Source organism: Xenopus laevis, chromosome 8S (assembly GCF_017654675.1).
Source record: "Xenopus laevis strain J_2021 chromosome 8S, Xenopus_laevis_v10.1, whole genome shotgun sequence".
Taxonomy (NCBI): domain Eukaryota; kingdom Metazoa; phylum Chordata; class Amphibia; order Anura; family Pipidae; genus Xenopus; species Xenopus laevis.
Window position 1 is genome coordinate 95,156,859 of NC_054386.1, and position 27,700 is coordinate 95,184,558.

Sequence of the window (27,700 nt, forward strand, 5' to 3'; positions counted from 1 at the left end):
TCTGTCCCAGTGGCTGCACAGATCCTATCTGATCCCCATTGTAAGCAGCAGTCCTGTCCTGCTTTATGGCAGCTGAGATTCTAGCTATCTGTATAACAGAACATTCTGTCCCAGTGGCTGCACAGATCCTATCTGATCCCCATTGTAAGCAGCAGTCCTGTCCTGCTTTATGGCAGCTGAGATTCTAGCTATCTGTATAACAGAACATTCTGTCCCAGTAGCTGCACAGATCCTATCTGATCCCCATTATAAGCAGCAGTCCTGCCTGGCTTTTTGGTAACACACATTAAAGGCTTGTGTCTATAGCATAGCCATGTAAGGGGTGAGTTTCTCTAGTGGGCAACCAGTGATACATTAGGAAATTCCTAACCACCAACTGAATTCATAAATATATACCGTACATGGGCTGTTTTATAAGGTTATTTTACTGTATATATGGGGGGACTGACTTTTTTTTTTTATCCTGTTAGAAATGGATACTGATACCGCTAATCCTAGACCAAAACAAAAACGCAGGTCATACGAAGCTAGTTTCAAACTGAAGGTTGTGTCAAGAGCAGAAGAAAGCAATAACAGTATTGCAAGTAGGGAATTTTGTGTTGATGAAAAAAAAGTGAGGGAGTGGCGGAAAATGAAGGCTGACTTGGAAAAGATCCCAAAGGCTAAAAAAGCTCGACGTGGTTCAACAACTTCTTATGGGGCTTTAGAGATTGAATTGCATAAATGGGTTATGGAGTGTCATCAAAATGGTTACTGCGTAACACGCATGGGAATTCGCTTACGTACCCTTCAAATGGCCAAGGATGACAAATATAAAGTACCAGGCATTGAAAATTTTGTTGCGTCAGCAGGATGGTGTACCCGCTTCATGAATAGGTTTGACCTATGTTTGCGACAGAGAACAAAGATTTCACAGAAGTTGCCGCAAGACCTTGAAGAAAAAGTGATGTCATTCCAATCATTCATCATAAAACAAAGAAGAATTCATAACTACGACCTGGGAAATATTGGGAATATGGATGAAACACCTATGACTTTTGATCTTCCAAGCAACAGAACTGTGGCAAGTTTAGGAGACAAAACTATTTTCCTCAGAACCACAGGAAATGAAAAAAATCATTTCACAGTTGTTCTGTCATGTTTGGCTGATGGAACTAAGCTGCGGCCTGTCATTATTTTTAAAAGAAAGACCTTGCCTAAAAAGGTAAAATTTCCACCAAAAATTACAGTGTGTGCACATGTTAAAGGCTGGATGGATGCAGACGGAACAAAAAAATGGCTGGAAGAAATTTGGAATGCACGACCAGGAGCAGCCTTAAAAAAGAAACCATCATTGCTAGTTTGGGATATGTTCAGAGCCCACACATCTGATGACATAAAACAATTGGCAAAGTCTTCTCAAGTTACTTTGGCTGTTATTCCAGGTGGGCTTACATCTGTATTGCAGCCCCTCGATGTGTCTTTAAATAAACCTTTCAAAGACCGTGTGCGAAAGATGTGGCATGAATGGATGTCATCTGGTCAAGCTAAACTGACAAAAGCTGGAAATCTAACAAAGCCTGACATTGAATTAATAGCAAAGTGGGTTCGAGATGCATGGGAAGATATTCCAGAGGACATGGTGCAACGCGCCTTCCAGAAATGTGGCATTAGTAATGCTATGGATGGCAGTGAAGACTGCGCATTGTATGAGAATGACAGCAGTGATAGTGATGCCTGCGAACTCAATGATGATGACAATGTCTATGCTGAGATCCTCACACCAGCTGAAATTGAAGCTCTGTTTGGAGAAACAGATGATGAGGAGGAATCCAGTTTTGAAGGATTTTAACATTTTGTGATTTAACTTGGTTGCAGATTGAGCTCAGGTGGTTGTACTTTTAAAGTATCATTGTTGATACCATATTGACCCCTTTCTTCACTTACAGAGTTACAGTAGTTTACTGTTTTTATTTGAAATAAAACATTTCAAAAACATTTAACCCACTCATGCCTCAATTTTTGATTATTGAAACTTACCAGTAGCTGCTGCATTTCTCACCCTAGGCTTATACGCGAGTCAATACGTTTTCCCAGTTTTTGTAGGTAAAATTAGGTACCTCGGCTTATACACGGGTCGGCTTATACACGAGTATATACAGTAATTAAGCATAGCTTTTTCTTTCTAAGTGGACCCTAAATCAAATGTTGATCGGCCTTAGAATTTTAGCTGTTTTGCAGGCAATGGAATCCTTTGTATTTGAATGCTTGTGAAGGGTTGGAAATCTGTAGAACTTCTCCTTCTCCTGATGACTAAAAATGCAGATAGTTAAGTTCTGCTAACTTTTTGTATGCCAATGAGTCCAAGGATCTGATGCAGCACTCTTCTAATTACAGTCCCCCTGAACACATTTCCAGTTAGTACAGTTTTTTCTAGTTCTGCACCTCAAGGTGTTAAGCCACAATTGGCAAACTATTCAGTGTATTTTATGATAGAAAACACACACATTAAATACTGACTAGTGATGAGTGAAATTATTTGCTAGTTTTGCCACAAAAATTATGCTCATAGACTCCAATGGGTGAAAAAAGTTGCTCTTCAATTGACGCCCTAGACTTTGATCCATTTCGGCAAATTTTTGTGGAGGCGAAACTGGTCAGATTCACCCATCAATCTAACACTGACTGTTCTAGGCTTATTCCAACTCTCATCTATTAGGTTTTGGATGAATCCCCTTTTATGTTTCTACACCCAATAAAAATTTTGGCTGAAATGTTAAGCCTACAAATCTTTACTTCTGAAGTATATTTCCTTGCGTCGATTCTGTGACCTGAAATATTTAACCTGAGCCCACTATGAAACACAAGGCAATGGCAAAAGAATGGAGATTCAAGCACTAATTATTGTGTGATATATAATGCCATGGATTCATTTTATTTACATACATCATCCTAATTTGGCCCAACATGTTGGTCATCTAACAAAGATTTGGTGATATTGCTGAATAAGGGTATCTTATAGCAGAGGCCAAGTAGTATCCCAACACTACCCTTACTTCGATTGCAGAGGAAAAGTATTCACCCAGGTCTTGATAGACTACTAATCATATTAGTGGTTTTCCCACTCTGGACCTGCTTATAGCGCCTGCATTTTCTGCCTACTCCTAGTTGTCTAAAAACTAAAGATTACTGTTGGTATAGTTAATCTATTAAATTCTCCTAAATTGGCCCTTTTGTGTCCCTAACTAATGAAAAATTTGGCCATAGCTTTTACATAAACACTTTTACCCACTGATGCCAAAGTTAAAAAAAAAAGTCAAGATTACTCCTGTTATGTTGTCCTAAATTAGCCCCTTTATGTCCTAAATTGTAAATATCTGGCCCTAGTTTTCACATAAAACACTTTGACCCTAGGATGCCACTGTGGGGAAAAGAGAGCCTAAAAACTCAAAACAACTTTTGCTCAATCTCACACTCCTAAATTATAACTTTTGCGTCAGTAAATATTAAAAAATAGAACAAAAAAGAAGAAAAAAACACTGGGACTTTCTGATGCCAGAAAAAAAAAACTTAATTTCACAAGATCTTATTCTGCCCAAAAATAACTAATTTTTAATCAAATTGGCTGGTGGAAATTATTGTTAGCAACCTGGAAAAAAAAGTGTTGTACCTCTAGGTTCCCTGGGCAGAAAATTAAATAATTGCAAAAATTATTTAAATTGTGAAAAATCCCAAAAGATTTACCTTTGGTTAATCTGACACAGTCTATTCCTATGTCCAATAAATAAATAAAAATCTGGCTTTCGTTTGCCCCAAACCCGAGACCCTCCAAAGCAGCCATGAATAAGATTAGTAATAACCAATTATTACTGTTGGTCAACTTCACCCATATTTTGTCCCTAAATTATGAAAAATATTGCCCTAGTCATCACATAAAACAATGGGCGAGAATTTAGAATAACTGAATAGTTATGTTTATGGTTAACTACGGGTTACAACTGGTGCGGTCTAGCTCCTCCGCGAAACAAAGGAAAACCGTTGATAGCACTAGACTTCACCTGCACTCTTTGGGACCATAGATGTTCCTGAACAGTGAGCCTGCACACTTTGCAATAAAGCTGGCCATAGATGCAAAGATTCTATCGTATGATTTTCGGACCGTGTGTGGAGTCCCGACATTTTTTGTCCGGCTGAGATCGGTCGTTTGGTCGGTCAGACAGGTTTGATTTTGTCCCGACCGTCCCGCCGGAGCCCATTGCGCCATAGGGCTGAACGTTCAGATTACCCCCGATATAGCCATGCCCGTTAGTGGCATTTTGGAGAAAGATTGGCTCATTTGGCGATGTCGCCAAACGAGCGGATCTTTGCGTCTATGGCCACCTTAAGGCCGAGATTAAACAAGGGGTGAAATGTTATGTTTGGATATTTTCACCCAGTCTTCCCAGGCCTTGTTCTTTCCCTAAATTGTGCAAAAATCTGCACTTAAAAGTTGAAATGACAAACTATATTCTCACAAATTGAACCATATTTTGTCTCTTAATTGTACAAAATAAGTACCTATTGTTTTTATTTAAAAAATTAGGACCGGAACTCAAAATAACAAAGTTGGCTTGTGGGTAAGAGCCATCGACAGCTCAAATTCAGTCAAATTGCTTTGTGAAACAGGGGGAACCCCCGCTAGGAACTGACAGGGAACCTGCTCACTTTAGCATTAGGCACACTTCACGGTAGGACATAAATGAGGCTTAAAATATCACTTTTAGAGAATTCCCCCCCCGTTTTCTTCTTAAGTCGCCCTTGCGCTGTCCCTAAACGGCACAAAGTCAGCTGACACTTTCCTACCCCAGCGTAAATCCTAAATTACTATAGGTCACCCATTGCTTTCTCCTAAAAATATTCACTGCACCCAAATTGTGCAAAAAAAAAATAGCCTGTTTACATAAAACTCTGGGATCCAGAGAGAACAAAAAACTAAAAATTTCACAATTACTCCAGGTCCCCCTTTACACACACAAAAACCAATTTTCCTTTCTCCATAAAATAGAAGCCAAGGCTTTGGCAGCAGGAGAAATATTAGTAATCATATAATGGTTGGAAAAAAAAGTATTTTTATGTCTCCTAATAAACATAGGAGCTACGGGCAGAGGAAATCCAGCCAAAACCGGACTGCTATGCCCATCACAGAATACTGCGTGTTGTTAGAGAGTACGACCGCGCCTCTCACTTACACAACTGCGTCTGCGAAACGCGCTTAGTGTCAAGGCGTTTATATACTTGTTGTGACGCTGCAGTCTCGCGAGATGAGATTTGTGGGCGGGATTAGCTGTTCGGCGGGCGCGAAGTAGCTGCAGCTCCTTATGTGGCTTAGCAACAAGCGCGTCACAGGAAGTGTTGTGTATTTGTTAGCACTCTGCTGGTTTACAAGAGAAATTGTGATTACATTTGGTAGGTAGGCTCCACACATTAGGATTAACACGGAGCGATTTAGGGATACCCTGTGAAGTGGGATATGAATTATTTGGGAGTTAATCCGTTCTGGCCCTTGGTTTCACTACAATTTGTACATTTCTTTAATTTTATTGCCCCAACTGAAAAGGCCTAATATTATTACCTCACAAATACACACAGTGATGTTGAGAAGCTGAGGTAGAGCCAGGGCAGTGGAAGGGCAGTAATCTCTACATGTCCTCACACAAAATAACAGGGTTGCAGTTTCTGTGAAGACTCTGTATAGACACAACATTGTTATAATGAAACACAGGCCCCAGTGGAATGTGTGATACAGAGATCCCTTCACTGCTGCAATAAAGGTCTGGACTGACATTCAAATGGGCTCTGGTATATCCGGTACATTGAGACCCAAACACAGGGCCGGTCTTACCAACTGCGGGGGCTGTTCCTGCTGAATTGTGCTTAGTACAGGGGAATACCTATGCTGCCATAGTTTTATAGGATCTCTCTGTACAGACTATGAGCAAACTTAGGGGCTGTTCCTGCAGAATTGTGCTTAGTACAGGGGAATACCTATGCTGCCATAGTTTTATGGGATCTCTCTGTACAGACTATGAGCAAACTTAGGGGACTGTTCCTGCTGAATTGTGCTTAGTACAGGGGAATACCTATGCTGCCATAGTTTTATGGGATCTCTCTGTACAGACTATGAGCAAACTTAGGGGGCTGTTCCTGCTGAATTGTGCTTAGTACAGGGAATACCTATGCTGCCATAGTTTTATGGGATCTCTCTGTACAGACTATGAGCAAACTTAGGGACTGTTCCTGCTGAATTGTACTTAGTACAGGGGAATACCTATTCTGCCATAGTTTTATGGGATCTCTCTGTACAGACTATGAGCAAACTTAGGGACTGTTCCTGCTGAATTGTGCTTAGTACAGGGAATACCTATGCTGCCATAGTTTTATGGGATCTCTCTGTACAGACAATGAGCAAACTTAGGGGACTGTTCCTGCTGAATTGTGCTTAGTACAGGGAATACCTATGCTGCCATAGTTTTATGGGATCTCTCTGTACAGACTATGAGCAAACTTAGGGGGCTGTTCCTGCTGAATTGTGCTTAGTACAGGGAATACCTATGCTGCCATAGTTTTATGGGATCTCTCTGTACAGACTATGAGCAAATTTAGGGGACTGTTCCTGCTGAATTGTGCTTAGTACAGAGGAATGTGTTACTGAAATAAAAGAGCCAGCGCCAAAAGGCACGGGAGACAGACAAACAGGCAAATAGGGTAATATAGTTTTGCAATGTTGCCACCTCTTGTGTAGGGAACAAGCCGTTTGTTTCACCATATAAGTGTAACCCTCCTTTATTATCAACCTCCACCAAAGGGTTAAAAAGACTCTCCTTAGGAGCTTGTTTAGATGGGTACTCACAAACAGGCAATATCAATATGCACTTAAAATCCTGGAGCGCCTCTCCTCGTATAGACTGTAAATCAACATGCAGCAGCAAATAGTGTAAAATAACTTTTTAATATTTATAAAAACAAAGCTTAAAATGCACTCACATGGCAAAGATTTAAAAAGAGCATATCCATGCACCGTCCACCTGGAGGCCCCCTATATGCACCAGTCCACACGGATAGTCCCAAGATGATCAGGCTTGGGAAAGCGAATAAATAATTTTTTACGTTCGTTCCTCGTGTGCGATGGTTGTTTGCGTTCGTTCCTTGTGTTGGGCGCCTACCAGTGACATCACCTGCCTTACGCGTTTCGTCTTGCGACTTCTTCAGAGGCTTACCTCGCAAGACGAAACGCGTAAGGCAGGTGACGTCACTGGTAGGCGCCCAACATTGCACACGAGGAACAAACGCAAACATTTTAAGCTTTGTTTTTATAAATATTAAAAAGTTATTTTACACTATTTGCTGCTGCATGTTGATTTACAGTCTATACGAGGAGAGGCGCTCCAGGATTTTACGTGCATATTGATATTGCCTGTTTGTGAGTACCCATCTAAACAAGCTCCTATGGAGAGTCTTTTTAACCCTTTGGTGGAGGTTGATAATAAAGGAGGGTTACACTTATATGGTGAAACAAACGGCTTGTTCCCTACACAAGAGGTGGCAACATTGCAAAACTATATTACACTATTTGCCTCTTTGTCTGTCTCCCGTGCCTTTTGGCGCTGGCTCTTTTATTTCAGTAACAGATTTTGTGGACTTGGAGGGATAGAAGTGGGAGCCGGCTGGGATTTGTGGACACAATTGAACCTTGGGCCTACTTTTACGTTTAGGATACTTTCTCTAGTACAGAGGAATACCTATGCTGCCATAGTTTTATGGGATCTCTCTGTACAGACTATGAGAAAACTTAGGGACTGTTCCTGCTTTCGAGAAAAAGCCAGAAAAAAATTATTCAGGAAATACAATTCTTGAAAAACAACTATAGAGTTTCCCCACTCCTATTAAAAAGGAAACACGACAGATGGGTTTGTGGAATGCAATGTAATGCCAAAAGAATCGCCATGTTGTATGAGATATTGTATGAGATGAATATAAAATGATACTGGTGTAACAGCTGGAGTGCATGATGAGACATAACACTCATAGGGATTCTGTCATGGTTTTTATGGTATAGTTTTTATTTTTACACTGCAAATAACTCACTCTACCATGTAAAATTTCATTCCTGAACCAACAAGTGTATTTTTAGTTGTAATATTGGTGTGTAGGTGCATCTCAGGTCATTTTGCCTGGTCATGTGATTTCAGAAAGAGCCAGCACTTTAGGATGGAACTGCTTTCTGCCAGGCTGTTGTTTCTCCTACTCCATGTAACTGAATGTGTCTCAGTGGGACATGGATTTTTACTATTGAGTGCTGTTCTTAGATCTACCATGAAGCTGTTATCTGGTTACCTTCCCATTGTTCTGCTGATGCGCTTCTGGGGGGGGGGGGTGATATCACGACTGGAGGCACCTTGGAAACTGACAATATGGGGCACATTTACTATGGGTCGAATATCAAGGGTTAACTAACCCTCGATATTCGACCATCGAAGTTAAATCCTTCGACTTCGAATATTGAAGTCGAAGGATTTACTGCAATTCGTTCGATCGAACGATTCGAAGGATTTTAATTCATCGATCGAACGATTTTCTTTCGATCACAAATTGCTAGGAAAGCCTTCCCCATAGGCTAACATTGGTGCTCGGTAGGTTTTAGGTGGCGAAGTAGGTGGTCGAAGTTTTTTTTAAAGAGACAGTACTTCGACTATCAAATGGTTGAATAGTCTAACGATTTTTAGTTCAATTCGAAGTCGTGGTCGAAGTAGCCAATTCGATGGTCGAAGTAGCCCAAAAAAAACTTTGAAATTCAAAGTTTTTTTCCTTCTAATCCTTCACTCAAGCTAAGTAAATGTGCCCCTATGTCTAGCCCCATGTCAGATTTCATAATAAAATATAAAAATATCCATTTGCTCTTTTGAAAACTGATTTCAGTGCAGAATTCTGCTGGAGCAGCACTATTAACGGACACATTTTGAAAAAAAAAAAAACATGTTTTCCCATGACAGTATCGCTTTAAAAACTGAATTTAAAGAGATATCCTTTTGTTTATCACAGAAGACAATATGTCCTTCTTCTGCCTTTTATGTGGGTTCTTAGGAGAATGCACAATGGATTGTGTTTCATAGCAGCTTTATTTTACAGGTTGAAACAACACCTTCGGCATGGCAACTGCTCAGATGCATAGGAACAAAGTGGTATGTTTCTAAAGTAGTTGATACTTTATCATTTCTCCGACCTATTGCCAAAAATATACCTAACTTTTAAAAATTGGATTATTTTACAATAATATTATTTTATCCATTGATTATCTAGGTTAGAAAATGTCCTTTCGTCACAGTGTTACCTTACTTTATGTTCACTCTACTATTTTTGCTTTGTACACTATGTTAAAGGAACAGTTCAGTGGAAAAAATAAAAAACTGTGTAAATAGATAGGCTGTGCAAAATAAATAATGTATCTAATATAGTTAGTTAGCCATAAATGTAATGTATAAAGGCTGAAGTGACTGGATGTGTAACATAATAGCCAGAACACTACTTCCTGCTTTTCAGCTCTCTAACTCTGAGTTAGTCAGTGACTTGAAGGGGGGCCACATGGGACATAACTGTTCAGTGAGTTTGCAATTGATCCTCAGCATTCAGCTCAGATTCAAAGGCAACAGATATGACCCATGTGCCCCCCCTCAAGTCACTGATTGGTTACTGCCTGGTAACCAATCAGTGGAAACCAAGAGAGCTGAAAAGCAGGAAGTAGTGTTCTGGCTATTATGTTACACATCCAGTCACTCCAGCCTTTATACATTACATTTTTGCCTTACTTACTATATTAGAAACATTATTTTATTTTGCACAGCCTATCTATTTACCCAGTTTTTATTTTTACACTGAACAATTCCTTTAAATTTGGCTCCCGTGAGCATTATATATGGAATGCAGCAGTATAATTATGATATTTTTATATTAATGGATGCAGAACTCTGTGGCCTTACCCAGTCGTGTAGCAACAGAGACTCAGTCGCTGATTCTTGTGAAGAGGCTGCTTGCTGTCTCAGTGTCCTGTATTACTTACTTGAGGGGCCTGTTTCCTGAATATGCCTATGGAACACGATATCTAGATGGTAAGTCTCTAGGCATTATTTCAAATGCTGCTAAAATATCTTCTGCTTTAAATCTGGATTTCAGATTTTAAAGGGGTTATTTATATAAGCCCGAATGCTAAAAACTCGAAGAAATTCAAGTTTTTTTAACTATAAAATAAGAATTTTTAGTGGAAAAAAAGAACTTAAATTTTTTGAGATTAATTAATCTCAGACCTACCAAGGTTGTATATAAATTTCCATGGTCTGCGCTGGAATTAGCCCTAATATCCAGCTATTTCATTCCAAAAAATTGTGGCTTTTCTGGAAAATGCCTGGAAAAATCAAGCGATTCTGCAAAAAACTCCAAAAAAAATAGTACGGTTCGGATTTTCACTCGATTTTTTCGTTTGGATTAAATCGTGCTTTTTAAATAATAAATAAGGTACTATCGTGGATTCTAGTTTGGCCAGACTTTTTTAATTGAAAAACCTTTTGATGCAGGCACTCAATGAAGGCAAACTTCCACCAGGCAAATAGTTAAAAGTGAAGAGAGCTTATTTTTGTCCACAGCCTAACATGTTTCGTGTCATAAACATTTACGGGCACATTTACTAAGGGTCGAATATCGAATTCGGAGGATTTACCGCAAATCCTACAATCGAACGATCGTTCGATGGAACGATTCGAAGGATTTTAATCGATGGTTTGATCGATTTTCCTTTGATCAAAAAAACCTTAGAAAAGTAATGGGGAAGGTCCCCATAGGCTAACATTGACCTCGGTAGGTTTAAACTACCGAAGTATGTAGTCAAAGTTTTTTTTAAAGAAACAGTACTTCGACTATCGAATGGTCGAATAGTCGAGCGATTTTTAGTTTGAATCGTTCGAGACGTAGTCGAAGGTCGTAGTAGCCTATTCGATGGTCGAAGTACCCCAAAAAAACCTTCAAAATTCGAAGTTTTTTTACTTCGAATCCTTCACTCGAGCTTAGTAAACGTGCCCCTTAATCACAGCCTATGATTAAGTGTTTATGACATAATAAATTCTCTTCACTTAATTATTTGCCTGGTGGAAGTTTGCCTTCATTGAGTGCCTGCTCCAAAAGGTTTTTCGGTTTGTCTGCTCCCCATGCTGAGGGCTCAGGGCAGTGCACCTGGGCCTCTTCCCTTTTGTGGTGAGTAATCCCTTTACATTTGGAGACATCTTCCACATGATTTTTTTGCCTAATTGTATTGGTATTACTATTTGCTATTACAGGGGTCCCCAAACATTTTTATTCAAGAGCCACAATGAAATGTAAAAAGAGTTGGGGAGCAACACAAGCATGAAAAAAGTTCCTAGGGTGCCAAATAAGGGCTGTGATTGGCTATTTAGTAGCCCTTATGTGGATGACAGCCTACAGGAGGCTCTGTTTGGCAGTAAACCTGTTTTTTATGTAACCAGAACTTGCCTCCAAGCCTGGAATTCAAAAATAATCACCTGCTTTGAGGCCACTGAGAGCAACATCCAAGGGGTTGGTGAGCAACATGTTACTCATGAGCTAGAAGTTGGGGATTACTGTGCTATTATATACCCTGTATGTGGCGATGGCCACAAACATAGTCAAGTCAATAGACTAGTACATTGGTGAGTTTTTCTGTAGTGAGTTCTAATGTCACATTTTGATAAATCTGCCCCTTTATAATTATTGTGCATAACGAAATAATATATCATCTAGAACAGTGTTCCCCAACCAGTAGCTCATGAGCAACATGTTGCTCTCCAACCCATTGGATGTTGCTCCCAGTGGCCTCAAAGCAGGTGCTTATTTTTGAATTCCTGGCTTGGAGGCAAGTTTTGGTTGTATAAAAAATAGATGTACTGCCAAACAGAGCCTCCTGTAGGCTACCAGTCCATATAGGGGCTATCAAATAGCAAATCACAGCTCTTATTTGACACCCCCTTGGACTTTTTCATGCTTGTGTTGCTCTCCAACTCTTTTTTACATTTAAATGTGGCTCACGAGTAAAAAAGGTTGGGGACCCCTGATCTAGAACATAATAGATCATATAAATGATATATCCGCTCTCTTCATTGGCATTTTATTCACATATTTTGTCAAGAATCAATAACACAGAATATTGTTGCTTTTCTTTATGTCTGTATTTTTATTTTGTCATAGACATCTGTGTAAAGATCCTCAGGGAGGACAAGAGCTGCCCTGGTTCAACCCAGCTAGTAAAGTGGTGAGATCAAATATGTTGTTTAAAATGTATGTTTCAAATTAACCTTGGGATCTTTTACTACACACATTTAGCCCTGTGTATTGAATATGCAAACAATCTAATTAGTAGCACTGTTCCTCCGTACTGTGAAAAGGTTGTCCCAGTGTAATAAGGTAAAATTTATCAAACTTTAGAGCTTAATAAAAAAAAACTCACCCACGTTCTATTCATTCCTATGGGATTTTTAGATTTATATTAATCAATGGGTAGAAGTTGGAAATTAACATTTGATAAATACGGTTCTAAAAATCCCATAGGAGCAGAGCATGACATTATTACAGTCTGCATTTAATATGCAGTTCATTATTACAGTAGATCCACATCACAAATAATACAATTTGATAGATCAATCAGATATGGAAAAAATCACTGAATATCAGCTTTTCAGTGACTCTTAGGGGCACATTTACTTAGCTCGAGTGAAGGATTAGAATGAAAAAAACTTTGAATTTCAAAGTTTTTTTTTTGGCCACTTCGACCACCGAATTCGCTACTTCGACTGCGACTTCGAATCAAACGATTCGAACTAAAAATCGTTGGACTACTCGACCATTCGATAGTCAAAGTACTGTCTCTTTAAAAAAAACTTTGACTACCTACTTCGCCACATAAAACCTACCGAGCACCAACGTTAGCCTATGGGGACCTTCCCCATAAGCTTTCCTAGAAATTTCTGATCGCAGGAAAATCGTTGATTGATGGATTAAAATCCATCAAAAAACTATTTTTCCTTCGATCATTCGATCAAACTAAATGCGGTAAATCCTTCGACTTCGATATTCGAAGTCGAAGGATTTTACTTTGATGGTCGAATATCAAGGGTTAATTAACCCTCGATATTCGACCCTTAGTAAATGTGCCCCTTAAATTTGGGGAAGATTTATCAAAATGTTAATTTAGAGCTTAATAAATAAAAACTCACCGACGTTCTATTCAACTGCATTTCGCAGTTGTGTGATAAGGTACCCACCTCTACTTTTAAACGTAGAACCTTCTTAAGTCCCTTTAATATATTAATTAATACTTGTTGAAAAATATATAAAAATTTGCTTTGTCTATGGTAACTGCAGAAGCCATTTGAAAGTAATGAAGTTAATGAGCAGAGCATGACATTATTACAGTAGATGCATTTAATATGCAGTTCATTATTACAGTAGATCCACATCACAAATAATACAATTTGATAGATCAATCAGATATGGAAAAAATGATTTAAATTTATGGATAGAATCAGAATACAGTTATGGGATCCATTATGCGGAAACCTGTTATCCTGAAAGCTCCAAATTACGGAATAGTCGCCTCCCATAGACTTCATTCTATCCAAATAATCCAGTTTTTTAAGGACTGTTTCCTTTTTCTCTGCAAAAATAAAACAGTAACTTGTACTTGATCCCAACTAAGATATAATTAATCCTTATTGGAAGCAAAACCAGCCTATTGGGTTTATTTAATGTTTACTTGATTTTATAGTAGACTTAAGGTATGAAGATCCAAATGACAGGAAGATATGTTATCCGAAAAATCCCAGGTCCTGAGCATTCTGGATAACAGGTCCCATACTTGTACAGAAAATAATGTAATCCACTAAGGTCCATCTGAATTTCAATTAGCATGGATAAAATTATAATATATAAATAAATATATATATATATATATATATATATATATAATTCTAACAATCGAGATAAACAGACATTCTTTTTTATTCATTTACAGGATGTTAGGCTGCTATGATGCATTACAGAAAAAATATGTAAGTATTTGAATGCAGAATTAATGAATAAAAAAAGATTACTATCATAAAAAGTCTGGTAGACACCAATCACTTGCCCAGCTTGCGCAAATCTTCATATACAGTATTTCCAGTTACCTAATATAATAGTGTTGTTACAGTAGTTGTTTGTGCTCTTTTGAGGAACCGTATTTACTGTTTCTCATCGGATTATTTATATTTTCATTCTGGCAAAAGACAGCAGAACTTTATGGTTTTATGGCAGGGATACTAGATTACAGTCATGGCCAGAACACTTGTCTTCTTGTGGCAGTTGGGTGTCAGATATTCATTGACAGTTAGATCCAATATATCTTATAGAGGGGCTTCCTTTCCTAGCAGATCTATTAGAGCTCACTCAAATAACTGATTCCAGTACAAACAAAATCTAACAAAATAACTGCCTTACACACAAATCCTGCATGTAGAGAGACATGATGTCTGGTGAAAAGGAGCCCCCCTATAAGATATATTGGATCTAACTGTCAATGAATATCCTCTCCCAACTGCTGCATGAAGACAGAATGAAGGGAAACAGATGCTGAGAGAGGAATAGTGAAGATAAACTTGATTATTTCAGAAAAGATGCAGAATTGATTGTATTTAGAACGTTTCTTATTTCAGTATGATGAAGCTTATATACAATTTTCATTTAGCTGTTGTTCCCCTTTAAGTATCTGAGTTAAAGAGATAAAAGCAATGTATAAGGCAGATATAGGGGTTGATTTATCAGAGACTGAACTGGAGAATCCAAAATGAGAGAAGCTGATAAAGGAGTCAGTATTAGGACATATTAGTCTGCTCTGAGCAGGCGATCCAATGTTTAGAGCAGTTGTATTTGTTTTGATGAATATGAATTTTGTCAGAAAAAAAGCCTTCTGCTTCCCCACATAAAATATAAGGAATTTACACTTCTCAACGGACTATTTGAAGTGCCAATGTTTTTTTGACATGGTTACTGTTTACCTTAAAGGAGAAGGAAAGGCTAAAACAAAGTAAGCTGTATCAGAAAGGTCTATATAAATACACCAGTAAACCCTCAAAGTAATGCTGCTCAAAAGATTCAAAAGAATCACCACATTTCTTTCCTTCTATTGTGTACTCATGGACTTCTGTATCAGACTTCCTGGTTTCAGCTTAAACCTTGGGCTTGGGCTTGGGCTTGAGCATGCTCAGTTTGCTCCTTTCTCTGTCGTCTAAAGGGGGACACAGGGACTCTTGGGGTTTAAGCTCCACCCTCCAGGAGGCAGGACACTATTAATAAAATTAAAATTAAGTGGGCGTGCCCATATAGTGGCTTAACCCCACATGCTGTAGCATTCCTTCAGTTTTTAAAGTGTCCTGCTTCAAGGAGGATGGATACCAGCTTCAACACAGAAGCATGCTATGGGGTGTCACCAGGGCAGGACTGCCTGTTCCTTTGTGTGTACCCCCCCCTCGAGGGATCTCTCACCGGGGTCATATGCTAGCCCTCTAGGCTATAACCGACCCGCACAGAAAAGATTCCTGCAACCCGCTGGGGCCAGCAGATGTTCTGACCGGTTGAGACGCCAGCAGTGAGTATGAGTTGTTCTACTCGTGTTCTGGCCTGCTCTCCCCCCCCCCTCTCCCCCCCCCGGGTGGGGACCCCCCTCAGTCAGCCCAGACCTAGCTGCATTCAAGGTGGCATTGTCTGCCTTCTCCGACGCTCTTCCACACTGACGGGCTGCTTAGTGAGTGCGCGCCCTTCTCCTGCACGCAGTGGAACGCATCGCGCTGATGCGTTCCAGGCGCCATTTTGTTTTTTCGGCGCGAAGCGTACAAGTGGTTTCAGAAGGCGCCGAACTCCTTCCCGCCACTCTACACAGCCACATTAAGCTGACGCTTCCTCATTCTGCCAGCAGCACTTCAGGAGACACGGGAGCCTCTCTTGCTTTTGGGGATTAGGCTCTACCTTCAGGCAGCAGTCTAGGATTGCCTAAAAGCACTCTTGCAAAGCATATCTGCTGACTGACATTCATCAGCAGGTACCTCAGCCACTGTTCGTATGGCAGAAGGTAAGTCAGGGGGACTTTTCCCCAGGGCTGGGGGGAGAGCACCAGCAGCACAGGTGACCTATTTTACCTGCAAAAACTGCCAACTAAAAATCCCTGGGGGCCAGGCTGACCCGCTCTGCAGATCTTGCTCAAAGGGGCAGGGTCCAGCGCCCACCCAGGGGTCCATCCCAACGGTCCCTGAATCTGGGGAAACCGCACAGGATTTGGATGCAATGGATGGGGTAGCGGGCACTTCCTCAGAACCCCCTGCCCCCCTATGGGCCATTCAACTTTCCCAATCCCTGGCATCCCTGCAGGGCCTTCCTTCCATTGCCACCAATTTGGGCAAAGCCCTAGCCAAACTAGGTCACAAAGCCAGTGGAAAGCGTAAAAGGCTTCCCAGCTCCAGGGGTGACACCGACACCCATACCCCCTCTGACGTCTCGTCAGCTGGAGAGGATTTTTCTCATTCAGAGGGGGAACTCCCACCTTCTGATGCTTCCTCAGAAGCAGAGGAGGATAATGCGGAAGATTCCAAAAGCAAGGAACTCCCTCACGACGTAGAGGGCATTATCAAGGGGGTGATAGACGTGCTAAAAATCACACAGACGCCTGAACAACAGGCTTCATCTTCTAACCTGTTTAAAAGAAAACACAAAGCTTCTGCATGTTTTCCTTCGCATGACCAACTCCTTAACATAATACAAGAGGAATGGAATTCGCCGGAGCGCAAGTTCCAAGCTACTCGGAAATTTTCGAAATCCTATCCATTCCCCAAGGACTTGGTAGAGAAATGGTCACTGCCTCCAACTGTGGACGCACCAGTTTCGAGATTATCTAAATCCACAGCGTTACCAGTCACGGACGCCGCAGCCTTCAAGGACCCATCTGACAGACGTCTGGAAGGTTTCCTCAGGGCAGTCTATTCATCCGCTGGCTCAACCCTTCGTCCAGCTCTCGCCTCAGCCTGGGTAGCGAGAGCCATTCAGGCATGGGCAGAATCCCTCGTTGCCGATATTCAAGATGGCATCCCCAGAGCTGACATCCTACCTTCCGCACAGTCCCTCGCGGAGGCAGCAGCTTACTTGTGCGACGCTTCCCTGGATACAGCACAGATTACTGCTCGCACATCAGCTCTCTCCGTCGCAGCACGCAGAACGCTCTGGCTGAAGAACTGGTCTGCGGATGTCAGTTCCAAGAAGTCCCTTACCTCACTACCCTTCAAGGGACAGCGACTTTTTGGTGAGGAGCTCGAAAAGATAATCTCACAGGCCACGGGAGGGAAGAGCACCTTCCTCCCCTAAAGCAAGTCAAGACCCACGACTTCCTCCAGGCGCGGTCGGTCCTTTCGCGGCCACGCTGGACGTTTTTCCAGACGGCACAGTCCTCCCCAACGTTCTCAGTTTCGCTCTAAACCAAACGACAAGGGACGGCCATCGTGGAAGAACAACAAATTCCACAACAAGTCTCCAGCCGACAAGGCCACTTCAGGATGACGGGTCACCCCCTCCGGGGTCACTGCAACCGCTAGGGGGACGATTGCTGAGATTCCGGGAGGTGTGGACACGATACTCGTCGGACGCGTGGGTAACCGAAATCGTTTCCGAGGGCTACCACCTGGACTTCGCTTCTCTTCCTCCCCGAAAATTTCTCATGTCCAGAGTCCCCTCAAACCCAGCCAAGGGCCGAGCCTTCTTGGACTGCATTACGAGCATGGAACAGAATGGAGTGATCATTCCAGTTCCCCCGTCAGAAACATTTTGCGGTTTTTACTCCAATCTGTTCCTGGTGCCAAAGAAGGACGGGTCCTTCCGACCAGTATTGGACCTGAAATTCCTCAACAAACACATACGATCAGTCCGGTTCAAAATGGAAACTCTCCGGTCAGTCATCCGAGGAATGGAACCAGGTCAACTGATGATGTCCCTCGACATCAAGGACGCGTATCTCCACGTTCCAATCTGGCCTCCTCACCATCGTTTTCTCAGATTCGCATTCCGAAATCTCCATTACCAATTTGTGGCACTCCCATTCGGCCTCTCCTCTGCCCCCAGAGTGTTCACCAAACTCATGTCAGTGACGGCAGCAACCCTACGACTCCACGGAATCTCAATCACACCTTACCTGGACGACCTTCTCCTGAAGGCTCCAACACTAGAAAAGAGCAGAAGGGACATGCAACAAGCGATATCGCTGCTTCAGAGCTTCGGGTGGACCATCAACTGGAACAAATCCAGCATGACACCCAGTCACCAAATGCTATTCCTGGGTCTCCAATTCGATACACTGACTCAACGTGTCTCGCTGCCCCTGGACAAGCAGAGGAAGATCAGAGCGCAAGTCAATCTCCTCCTTCAAGACCGGCACCCCACAGTCCACCTCGCAATGAAGGTACTCGGTCTGATGGTCTCGTCCATCGAAGCGGTTCCCTTTGCTCAGATCCATTTGAGACCTCTACAGGCCAACGTTCTGTCGGGATGGAAAGGGGGTCCCCTGTCCCAACGGATTCTTCTACAGCAAACAACACGGGAGTCACTCCTCTGGTGGCTGAACCACCACAATCTGACGACGGGCCAGTCCTGGGCAACTCCGGACTGGACCGTGATTACGACAGACGCAAGTCTCCTCGGGTGGGGCGCCACGTGGCACAACTCGTCGGTACAAGGCCGTTGGTCTCCCACAGAAACGAGGCTACACATCAACGTCCTGGAGCTTCGAGCAGTCAAGCTTGCCCTACGACATTGGTCTCCCCTACTCCAAACAAAGTCTGTCCGAGTACAAAGCGACAACTCCACAACCGTCGCGTACATCAACAGACAAGGAGGTACCCGCAGCAAAGCATCCCTAGCGGAGGTGGTACAAATCCTAGCCTGGGCAGAGCTCAGCTCAGTCAGGATATCTGCCATACACATTCCGGGAGTGGACAACACGCAAGCAGACTTTCTCAGTCGGACCCAGCTGGATCCGGGAGAATGGGAACTTCATCCCGCAGTGTTCACAGACCTAGTGAAAAGGTGGGGACGTCCTCAAGTCGACCTCATGGCATCCAGAGCCAACCGCAAAGTTCCAGCCTTTTACGCCCGTTTTCGGGATCCGACGGCGCTGGGGGTGGACGCCATGACACAAGTCTGGAGTTTCAACCTGGCTTACGTCTTCCCTCCGTTTCCAATGCTTCCTCGGGTTCTGAAGAAAATCAAGCAATCCTGTGCGACGGTCATAGTGATAGCTCCGTATTGGCCCAGGAGAACGTGGTTTACGGATCTTCAGGACATGTCCATAGCTCAACCAGTTCGCCTCCCTCCCAGGAGCGACCTTCTCCAGCAGGGTCCCATATTTCACCACAATCCGGGACTGTTCGCTTTGACGGGATGGCTGTTGAGGCGGCCATCTGGAGACGTAAGGGTATAGCGGACGATGTGATTGCCACTATGCTGAAGTCACGCAAGGCTACGTCCTCTAAGGCCTACCACAGGGTCTGGCGCAGCTACTGGAACTGGTGCGAGGAATCAATGTTTTCCTTCCATGACTGCAATATTCCCAGGATTTTATCCTTTCTACAGCGAGGTTTTCGACTCGGTCTGAAGCTCAGTTCCTTGAAGGTCCAAGTATCTGCCCTCTCTGTCCTTTTCCAGTCTCGTCTAGCCCTAGACGATTCAGTCCGCACCTTCCTACAGGGAGTACAACATATCGTTCCACCTTATCGATCACCAGTCCCTGGATGGGATCTCAACCTCGTTTTGGAGGCTCTCCTTGACCCTCCCTTCGAACCTCTGGGTGTCGTCCCTGAACAGTGGCTTACCTGGAAAACTGCCTTCCTTGTTGCCATTTCATCTGCTCGCAGGGTATCGGAAATAGGTGCCTTATCTTGTGATCCGTCTCTGCTGGTTTTTCATAGGGACAAGGCAGTCCTGAGGACTGTGCCTTCCTTCCTGCCTAAGGTCGTGTCATCGTTTCACGTGAACCAGGAGATTGTGGTTCCATCTCTCTGTCCAGAACCCAAGAATGACAAGGAACGGAGATTTCACAGTCTGGATGTGGTCAGAGCACTTCGCTGGTACCTTGACCGTTCTAAATCATATCGGCGCTCTCAAGCCCTTTTTGTCATTCCGTCCGGGCCTCGGAGGGGCCTGTCAGCTTCCAAGACTACCATCGCACGTTGGATCAGAGAAACCATCAGACAAGCCTACCTAGCTAAGGGCAGAACTCCTCCTGCCAATGTTCGAGCTCACTCCACACGATCCTTGGGTGCTTCCTGGGCTTGGCGCAACTCGGCCTCCTTGGACCAGATCTGCAGAGCAGCCACCTGGTCTTCGGTTCATACATTCACTAAATTCTACAGACTAGACACGTTCTCATCAGCGGAGGCCGCTTTTGGCCGCACAGTACTACACACTGTGGTACAGTAACGTGTCTTTACCTTATCTGTATTCGCTCCCACCCTGCTGTCTGGGGCTGCTTTGTTAAGTCCCCAAGAGTCCCTGTGTCCCCCTTTAGACGACAGAGAAAACAGGATTTTTTGATACTCACCGTTAAATCCTTTTCTCTGTAGTCGATAGGGGGACACAGGGCTTCCCAACCCTGAGCGAAATGTTGACCACTTGGTCTTAAGGAAAAGTTTTCCTGATTTACGGTTTTGCAAGTTGAGTGTTAATACAGTTTGTCTTTCAGCAGTCTCTTTGGTACCAACTGAAGGAATGCTACAGCATGTGGGGTTAAGCCACTATATGGGCACGCCCACTTAATTTTAATTTTATTAATAGTGTCCTGCCTCCTGGAGGGTGGAGCTTAAACCCCAAGAGTCCCTGTGTCCCCCTATCGACTACAGAGAAAAGGATTTAACGGTGAGTATCAAAAAATCCTGTTTTCTCTCCCTCCCTTTTCCCCTACCTGCTGTAATCTGAACCCAGAACTATGAGTGAGCAGGGAGAGACTCAGGCAGGAAGTGATGTCACAAGCTAATATGGCAGCTGCTATCCATACTTACCCAAGTGTTTTTATACAGGTCATGGAGGTAACTTCTAATATCCTCATATTTTACAACTGGGGGTACTTTATTTATTATAATACACAAATTTCAGTGGGTCATGTGACAGAAATTACATCAGAACTCACCGTTTATAACTGATGACATCAGAACTCACCATTTATAAGGATATAGTTTACAAGATATTCATGGCTTTTGTGTATTATATACAGATATTTTATATAAGCAATACAGGTAGATTAGGTAGATTAATGTTTCATACCTGTATATTTGTTGGTTCAATAAATATATTTATAAATATTATCCTGAAATATTCTGTCCCAGCACATTTGAATCTTTTTGTTTACTTGCAAAGCAAAAATATGTGTAATATATGAAATAAGTAATCAAATTATTTCTTCTTTTTCAACAGCTTAGAATGGTTATGTTAGCTGTAAGTATTCTCTGCTTCAGTCTTATACTGTTACATTTTACGTGATGTACGTTATAGTCTATTTTATAACCATATCTATATATTTATATACAGTATATGTATTTGTCTTTAGTTATCCCCTTAATTTTTCATTACAGATTTACACAGATCCAGAAGATCCACAGGTAAAGACATTATTTTCATGAAAGGGTGTAAAAATTAATAGTTTTTCTGAATATATATAGTGAATAAAGTACCCCTTATTATAAAATATAAGGATATTATAAGTCACCGAGGAGTTCCATGACCATATAAAAAACACGAGGCTGAGTGCTTTAATACAGGACATGGAACTCCGAGGTTAATAATAATATCCTCATATTTTCCAAAAAGGGGTACTTTATTTATTATAATACACAAGTTTTAGTGAGTCATGTGACAAAAATGACATCACTACTCACTGTTTATAACTAATGACTTCACTAGTCACCGTTTATAAGGATATAATTGGCAAGATATTCATGGCTTTTGTGTATTATATGTATATAATTATTTACGGTATATATCATTAGTCATGTAAGCAGTTCTGCACATTCCTTTCAATATATATATATATATATATATATATATATATATATATATATATATATATATATATATATATATATATATATATATATATATATATATATATATATATATATACAATAAAGTACTGTTTCTGTTTTTCAAGACTGTCACAGAATGCTACCAGTTTAAATTTAAATACACTGCTAGTGGACCTGTCATGGATTTTGTCAGGTACGTAAACTTGCATAGATTCATAAATGTGTATTATAGCAAAATCATAAGCATACTACATTACAGTTTTGCACTTTGTCTATTGCTCATGGGCTGCCGGACAGCACTGAGAGAATGAAACCTGTGAGTGTTTTAAATAGTACCTTGTGCGGTATTCTATTATTAAATAAATGGAAAATTGAGCGAAAAGACGAGGAGTTTTTTCCCGAATTGCTTGATTTTTTTCAGGCTCTTTCTCGAAAAGCCAGAATTTTTTGGATTTTTGCGAAAAGTGCGAAATAGTTGGATTTTCGTGCTAATTCCAGCTCAGATCACAGAAACTTCCAAATAGGATAGGGACCTCTCCCATTGATTTATATAGAACCTCTTCAAGTCTGAGATGCTGGATTTTCAAATTCTGACCCTTTTCCATTCTCAGGGTTTAATAATCTCAAAAAATTTTAGGTTTTTTTCCACTAAAAAATTGGATTAACAATATGGGGCAGATTTATTAAGGGTTAAAGTGAAAATTCTAATTTGTTTTCGTGAAAACTCTCAAATTCGAATTGTGAATTATCCCAACTCAATTCGAGTTTTAATTCGAATTGGAATTGCGAGATTTATCATATTCTGGCCCGAAGTCGAATTCGACTATTTGCCACCTAAAATCTGTCAAATTATTGTATAAGTCAATGGGAGACGTCCAGGGATCAATTTGGTGATGTTTGCAGCCTTCCTGACATTTGCGTGTTTTTCGGAGAAAAACTCCAATCAGTGACCCCATTTGAAAGTTGAAAAGAGTCAGAAGAAAAAGGCAAATAATTAAAAAACTATAAAAAAAAATTGTAAAGTTGCTTAGAATTGACCATTATTTAACATAATACAATTTAATTTAAAGGTAAACAACCCCTTTAATGAGATGTGCTGTCTTTGTTGTTCTTTTACTGTCTCAGAACATATTATACATATACAATGTCGCCTGTAATCTTATTTATATATATATATATTTTTTTTTTTTTTTTTTTTTTACAGCAATAATAGCAACTCTGTTTCCACATGTTCTGATGCCAAGAAAACCAGCATTCTGCTCATCCGCAAGCTGTATATATTGATGCAAAATCTGGGCCCTTTGCCTAATGACGTCTGTCTCACAATGAAGTTGTTTTATTACGATGAAGGTATTAAAATATATTGCGAAAAGTAACATAAATACAAACCCAGGGATTTTTGTTTTAGCTTCTGCACGCCTCTTACAGCAGTGTAAGTTGTAGGTGGAATGAGTTTTAGCTACTTCCATCTCCTGAGAAGCTGCTGAATTTTTTGCCCCTTTTTTCCCTTTAATCCAGCAAACAGCTAAAGGTCAAAGGACCAAGATGATTCCTCCTTTCACAAGCTTTATGGAGAAGTTAAAGGGGTTGTTCACCTTTGAGTTAACTTTGAGTATGATGCAGAGAGTGATATTCTGAGACAATTTGCAACTGGTTTTCATTTTTTATTATTGAAAGTTTTTGAGTTATTTAGCTTTTTATTCAGCAGCTCTCCAGTTTGCAATTTCAGCAATCTTGTTGCTAGCGTCCAAATTACCCTAGCAACCATGAATTGATTTGAATAAGAGACTGGAATATGAATAGGAGAGGCCTGGATGGAAAGGTGAGTAATTAACAAGTCGCAATAACAATTAGGGGCATATTCATCAAGGGTTAAATTTCAAATTGAAAATAGGTCCGTATTCGGCCAAATTCGAATAGAAGGAATAGCGCATTCGATCGAATTCAATTCAAAGTTTTTCCCACAAAAAAACCTTGATTGGTCGAATTTTTAAAAAAGACAGTATAGAATAAATTTCGATATTCTAATTTTTTAATTTCTTTCAAATTCAAATCGAATTTGGAATATTCCCTAGTCGAAGTACACAAAAAATAGCTCGAATTTTTGAATTCGAAAATTCACCTCGACCTTTGATAAATCTGCCCCTTAGTGATGGGCGAATTTCTGCACTTCACCACCTGCAAATTGTTTCTCAAAAAATAGCCGGGGAAAATTTTGCTGCAGCACAAAAAGTTTTTTTTGTGCTTTTTATTCAGCAGCTCTCCAGTGTGCAATTTCAGCAATCTTGTTGCTAGGGTCCAAAAAAACCCTAGCAACCATGCATTGATTTAAATATGAATAGGAGAGGACCTGAATAGAAAGATGAGTAATAAAAAGTAGCAATAACAATAAATGTGTAGCCTTACAGAGAATTTATTTTCTAGATGGGGGTCAGTGATCCCCAAGCATTTGAAAGCTGAAAAGAGTCAGAAGAAAAAGGCAAATAATTAAAAAGCTATAGAAAAATGAATAATGAAGACCAATTGAAAAGTCGCTTAGAACTGACCATTCTATAACATGCTAAAAGTTAAATTAAAGGGGAAGCACCCTTTCAAACATGTTCAGGGCATGTGATTTGTAACATTTCTGTTCAATCAGGGTAGATTTACTTGTATGGAGTATGTTAAACAATATGGCTTACTATTTAGTTTCAACCTATTTTATTCTTTAAAGGAGAAGGAAAGGTACCGAAGCAGTTTATTGCCAATAGGTTAGCCACAATAGTGCAAGCTATAACACTATATTTATTCTGCAGAATGCTTTACCATACCTGAGTAAACAGCTCTAGAATCTCTCTCTTTTTCTTTAGGATAGCAGCTGCCATATTAGCTTGTTGTGACTTCACTTCCTGCCTGAGTTTCTCCCTGCTCACTGATAGCTCTGGGCTCAGATTACAGCAGTGAGGGGAGGAGTGAGGGGGAGAGAGGAACAAACTGAGCATGCTCAAGCCCTAGCCCTGGAGGTTTAAGCTGAAAACAGGAAGTCTGATACAGAAGCCCATGAGTACACAATAGAAGGAAAGAAATGTGGTGTTTCTGTTGACAGAGGACTCAGAGCAGCATTACTTTGAGGGTTTACTGGTGTATTTATATAGACCTTTCTGATAAAAGTTTACTTAATTTTAGCCTTTCTTTCTCCTTTAATGATACAAAACTCTTTGTGTTTAAAGCTTTTATAAAAGTATAAAACAGTGAGCAGTTTCCCTCAGATGTGCAACCTAACACTTTCTTGGTTTGTTTCTTGTTCGTGTAGTTACTCCTGCAGACTACCAGCCTCCTGGTTTCAAGGAAGGGACCTGCGAGGGCTTGATGTTTGAGGGGGAACCCATGTACCTCAATGTGGGTGAAGTTGCAACTCCTTTTCATGTACTGAAAGTAAAGGTCACCACAGAAAAAGAAAGGATGGAAAACATTGAGAAGTCAATATTTAAGAAACAAGCAAGCAAACAGCCTCAGACGGATGAAGAAAAACCGGACGTTTCAATAAATGTAAGATTTCTCTCTTTGTGATTAAGGTTTGACCTGACCCAAGGATGTTCTTGGAGATCCTGACATGAACAATTTGGACAAATACCAAACCCTAATATGTATCCTAGCATTTGAGAAAAATCAAATACTTGCCCCATCTGTTTAAAAAAAACTTAAAGGGGCGGTTCACCTTTAAGTTACCTTTTAGCATGTTATACCTTGGCCAATTCTAAGCAATTTCTCAATTGGTCTTTATTATTTATCTTTTTATAGGTTTTTTTTTTAGTTATTTGCCTTTTTTTCTTCTGACGCTTTCCAGCTTTCAAATGGGGGTCACTGACCCCATCTAAACAACAAATGCTCTGTAAGGCTACAAATGTATCATTATTGCTACTTCTTTTTAATCATCGTTCTATTCAGGCCTCTCCTGTTCATATTCCAGTCCCTTATTGAAATTTGCATCGTTGCTAGGGTGATTTTTATCCTAGCAACCTGAAGTTGGAAACTGGAGAGCTGCTAAATAAAAAGCTAAATAACTCAAAAAACACAATAATAAAAACCAATTGGAAATTATCTCAGAATATTACTCTCTACTTCATACTAAGGGGTTATCAAGGGTCGAATTGAAAATTCTAATTCAAATTTTTTTAGTTTTTTTATGGTCAAAATTGTCGAATTCAATTAGGGAGTTATTCAAATTTGATTCAAGTTTTTCAAAAATTTAGAATTTTATTTTCGAGATACACTGGCCATTTAAGAACTCAAATGTGACTATTTGCCACCTAAAACCTGCCAAATTTCTGTTTAAGTCAATGGGAGACATGAAGGGATCAATTTGGAGTTGTTTGCAGCCTTCCTGACATTTGAGTTTTTTCGGGGAAAAAACTGGAATCGAGTTTTTAAAAATCAAATCTATTCACCCTAGTTTAAAAAATTCTATTTTTTTTATAAATTTCGATTGGTCAAAAGAGAAATATCACATGACTAAGGGTTCGGATTTGATTCAGCACTATGGATATGGTTTCATTCAAAATGAATAGAAAGTACTAGGACTTGGTGAATCTTTTAAATATTGTGTATATATATACATACACATATATATATATATATATATATATATATTTTAAACCCTGAGGATGGAAAAGTCTGAATTTGAAAATCCGACATCTCAGACCTGTCGAGGTTGCATATAAGTCAATGGGAGAAGTCCCAATGATTTTTTGATGTGCGCTGGGTTATGTGCAATATCCCGTAGTATTCGGGTGAAAATTCCAAAAAATCTTGAAAATCGGATGAAAAAAATCGTGAACATTTTTTTCCTGCAAAGCAAATTTTTGGGAAAATGTAATAATAAATAAGTGTAAAAAATCCAAGCGGATTTGATTGGAGTTTGTAGCAGAAAATATTGAGATAAATTCGGACTTTGATAAATAACCCCCTAAGAGTTGTAACTGGTGCGGCACTGTAATCCAGATCTCCAAATCCCTTATCACTGTTTACTAAATCAAAGCATAGCAGTGGACACGGCCAGTAACACGATGACAATGCTCAGGACTATTTCCTTTGCCATCATTGGGGCAGATTTACTAAAGGACCAAGTGGCTGTTGCTAGCAAAAATTCGCCAGAAATCCCATCCGCAGGGACATTGCCAATTTACTAACAGGCGTACATTTCGCTAGCGAAAAAGTTCATCGCTAACAAAGTTTCGCACCCTTTTGCCAGGTGAATTTTCGCTCAGGAGAATGATCGTTACTCTGCAAACGTGCGAATATTACAGTATGTTACATCATTCGTCCAGAGTTAGGTCAATTTGAATAGGGGGGGTACATATAGGTCATCTATATGTCTTTATTAGAGATGTTGGTGCAAATGAGTGAAGTGATCACTTATAATTAAACATGTCCAAGGAAGCTGTCAGCGCTTGAAGGCTCAGAAAGGGATTTGCGGACCAAGGAGGAAGCAGAGTCCAGAACACTTCGAGGTACCCAAAGGGGTTAGGCAAAGGAGAAAACAAAGTCCAAGCAAAAGGGTCAATCCAGGCAGAGAAGGTTCA

General features: G+C 40.6%; 1 protein-coding gene across 4 annotated transcripts in view; it reads left to right on the forward strand.

Annotated features, from left to right (window-relative positions):
- The first annotated feature begins 5,291 nt into the window (after positions 1-5,291).
- Positions 5,292-27,700, forward strand: part of hormad1.S (HORMA domain containing 1 S homeolog) — a 40,742-nt gene continuing 18,333 nt past the window's right edge. For 3 of the 4 annotated variants that reach the window (XM_018232104.2, XM_018232105.2, XM_018232106.2), the window contains exons 1-10: positions 5,292-5,424; positions 9,145-9,197; positions 9,977-10,121; positions 12,244-12,307; positions 14,066-14,102; positions 21,532-21,552; positions 21,690-21,716; positions 22,265-22,332; positions 23,344-23,489; positions 25,432-25,667. In XM_018232104.2, coding sequence (XP_018087593.1) covers positions 9,165-9,197; positions 9,977-10,121; positions 12,244-12,307; positions 14,066-14,102; positions 21,532-21,552; positions 21,690-21,716; positions 22,265-22,332; positions 23,344-23,489; positions 25,432-25,667 — 777 coding nt within the window. In that variant the 5' untranslated portion in view covers positions 5,292-5,424; positions 9,145-9,164. 4 annotated transcript variants of the gene reach the window in all.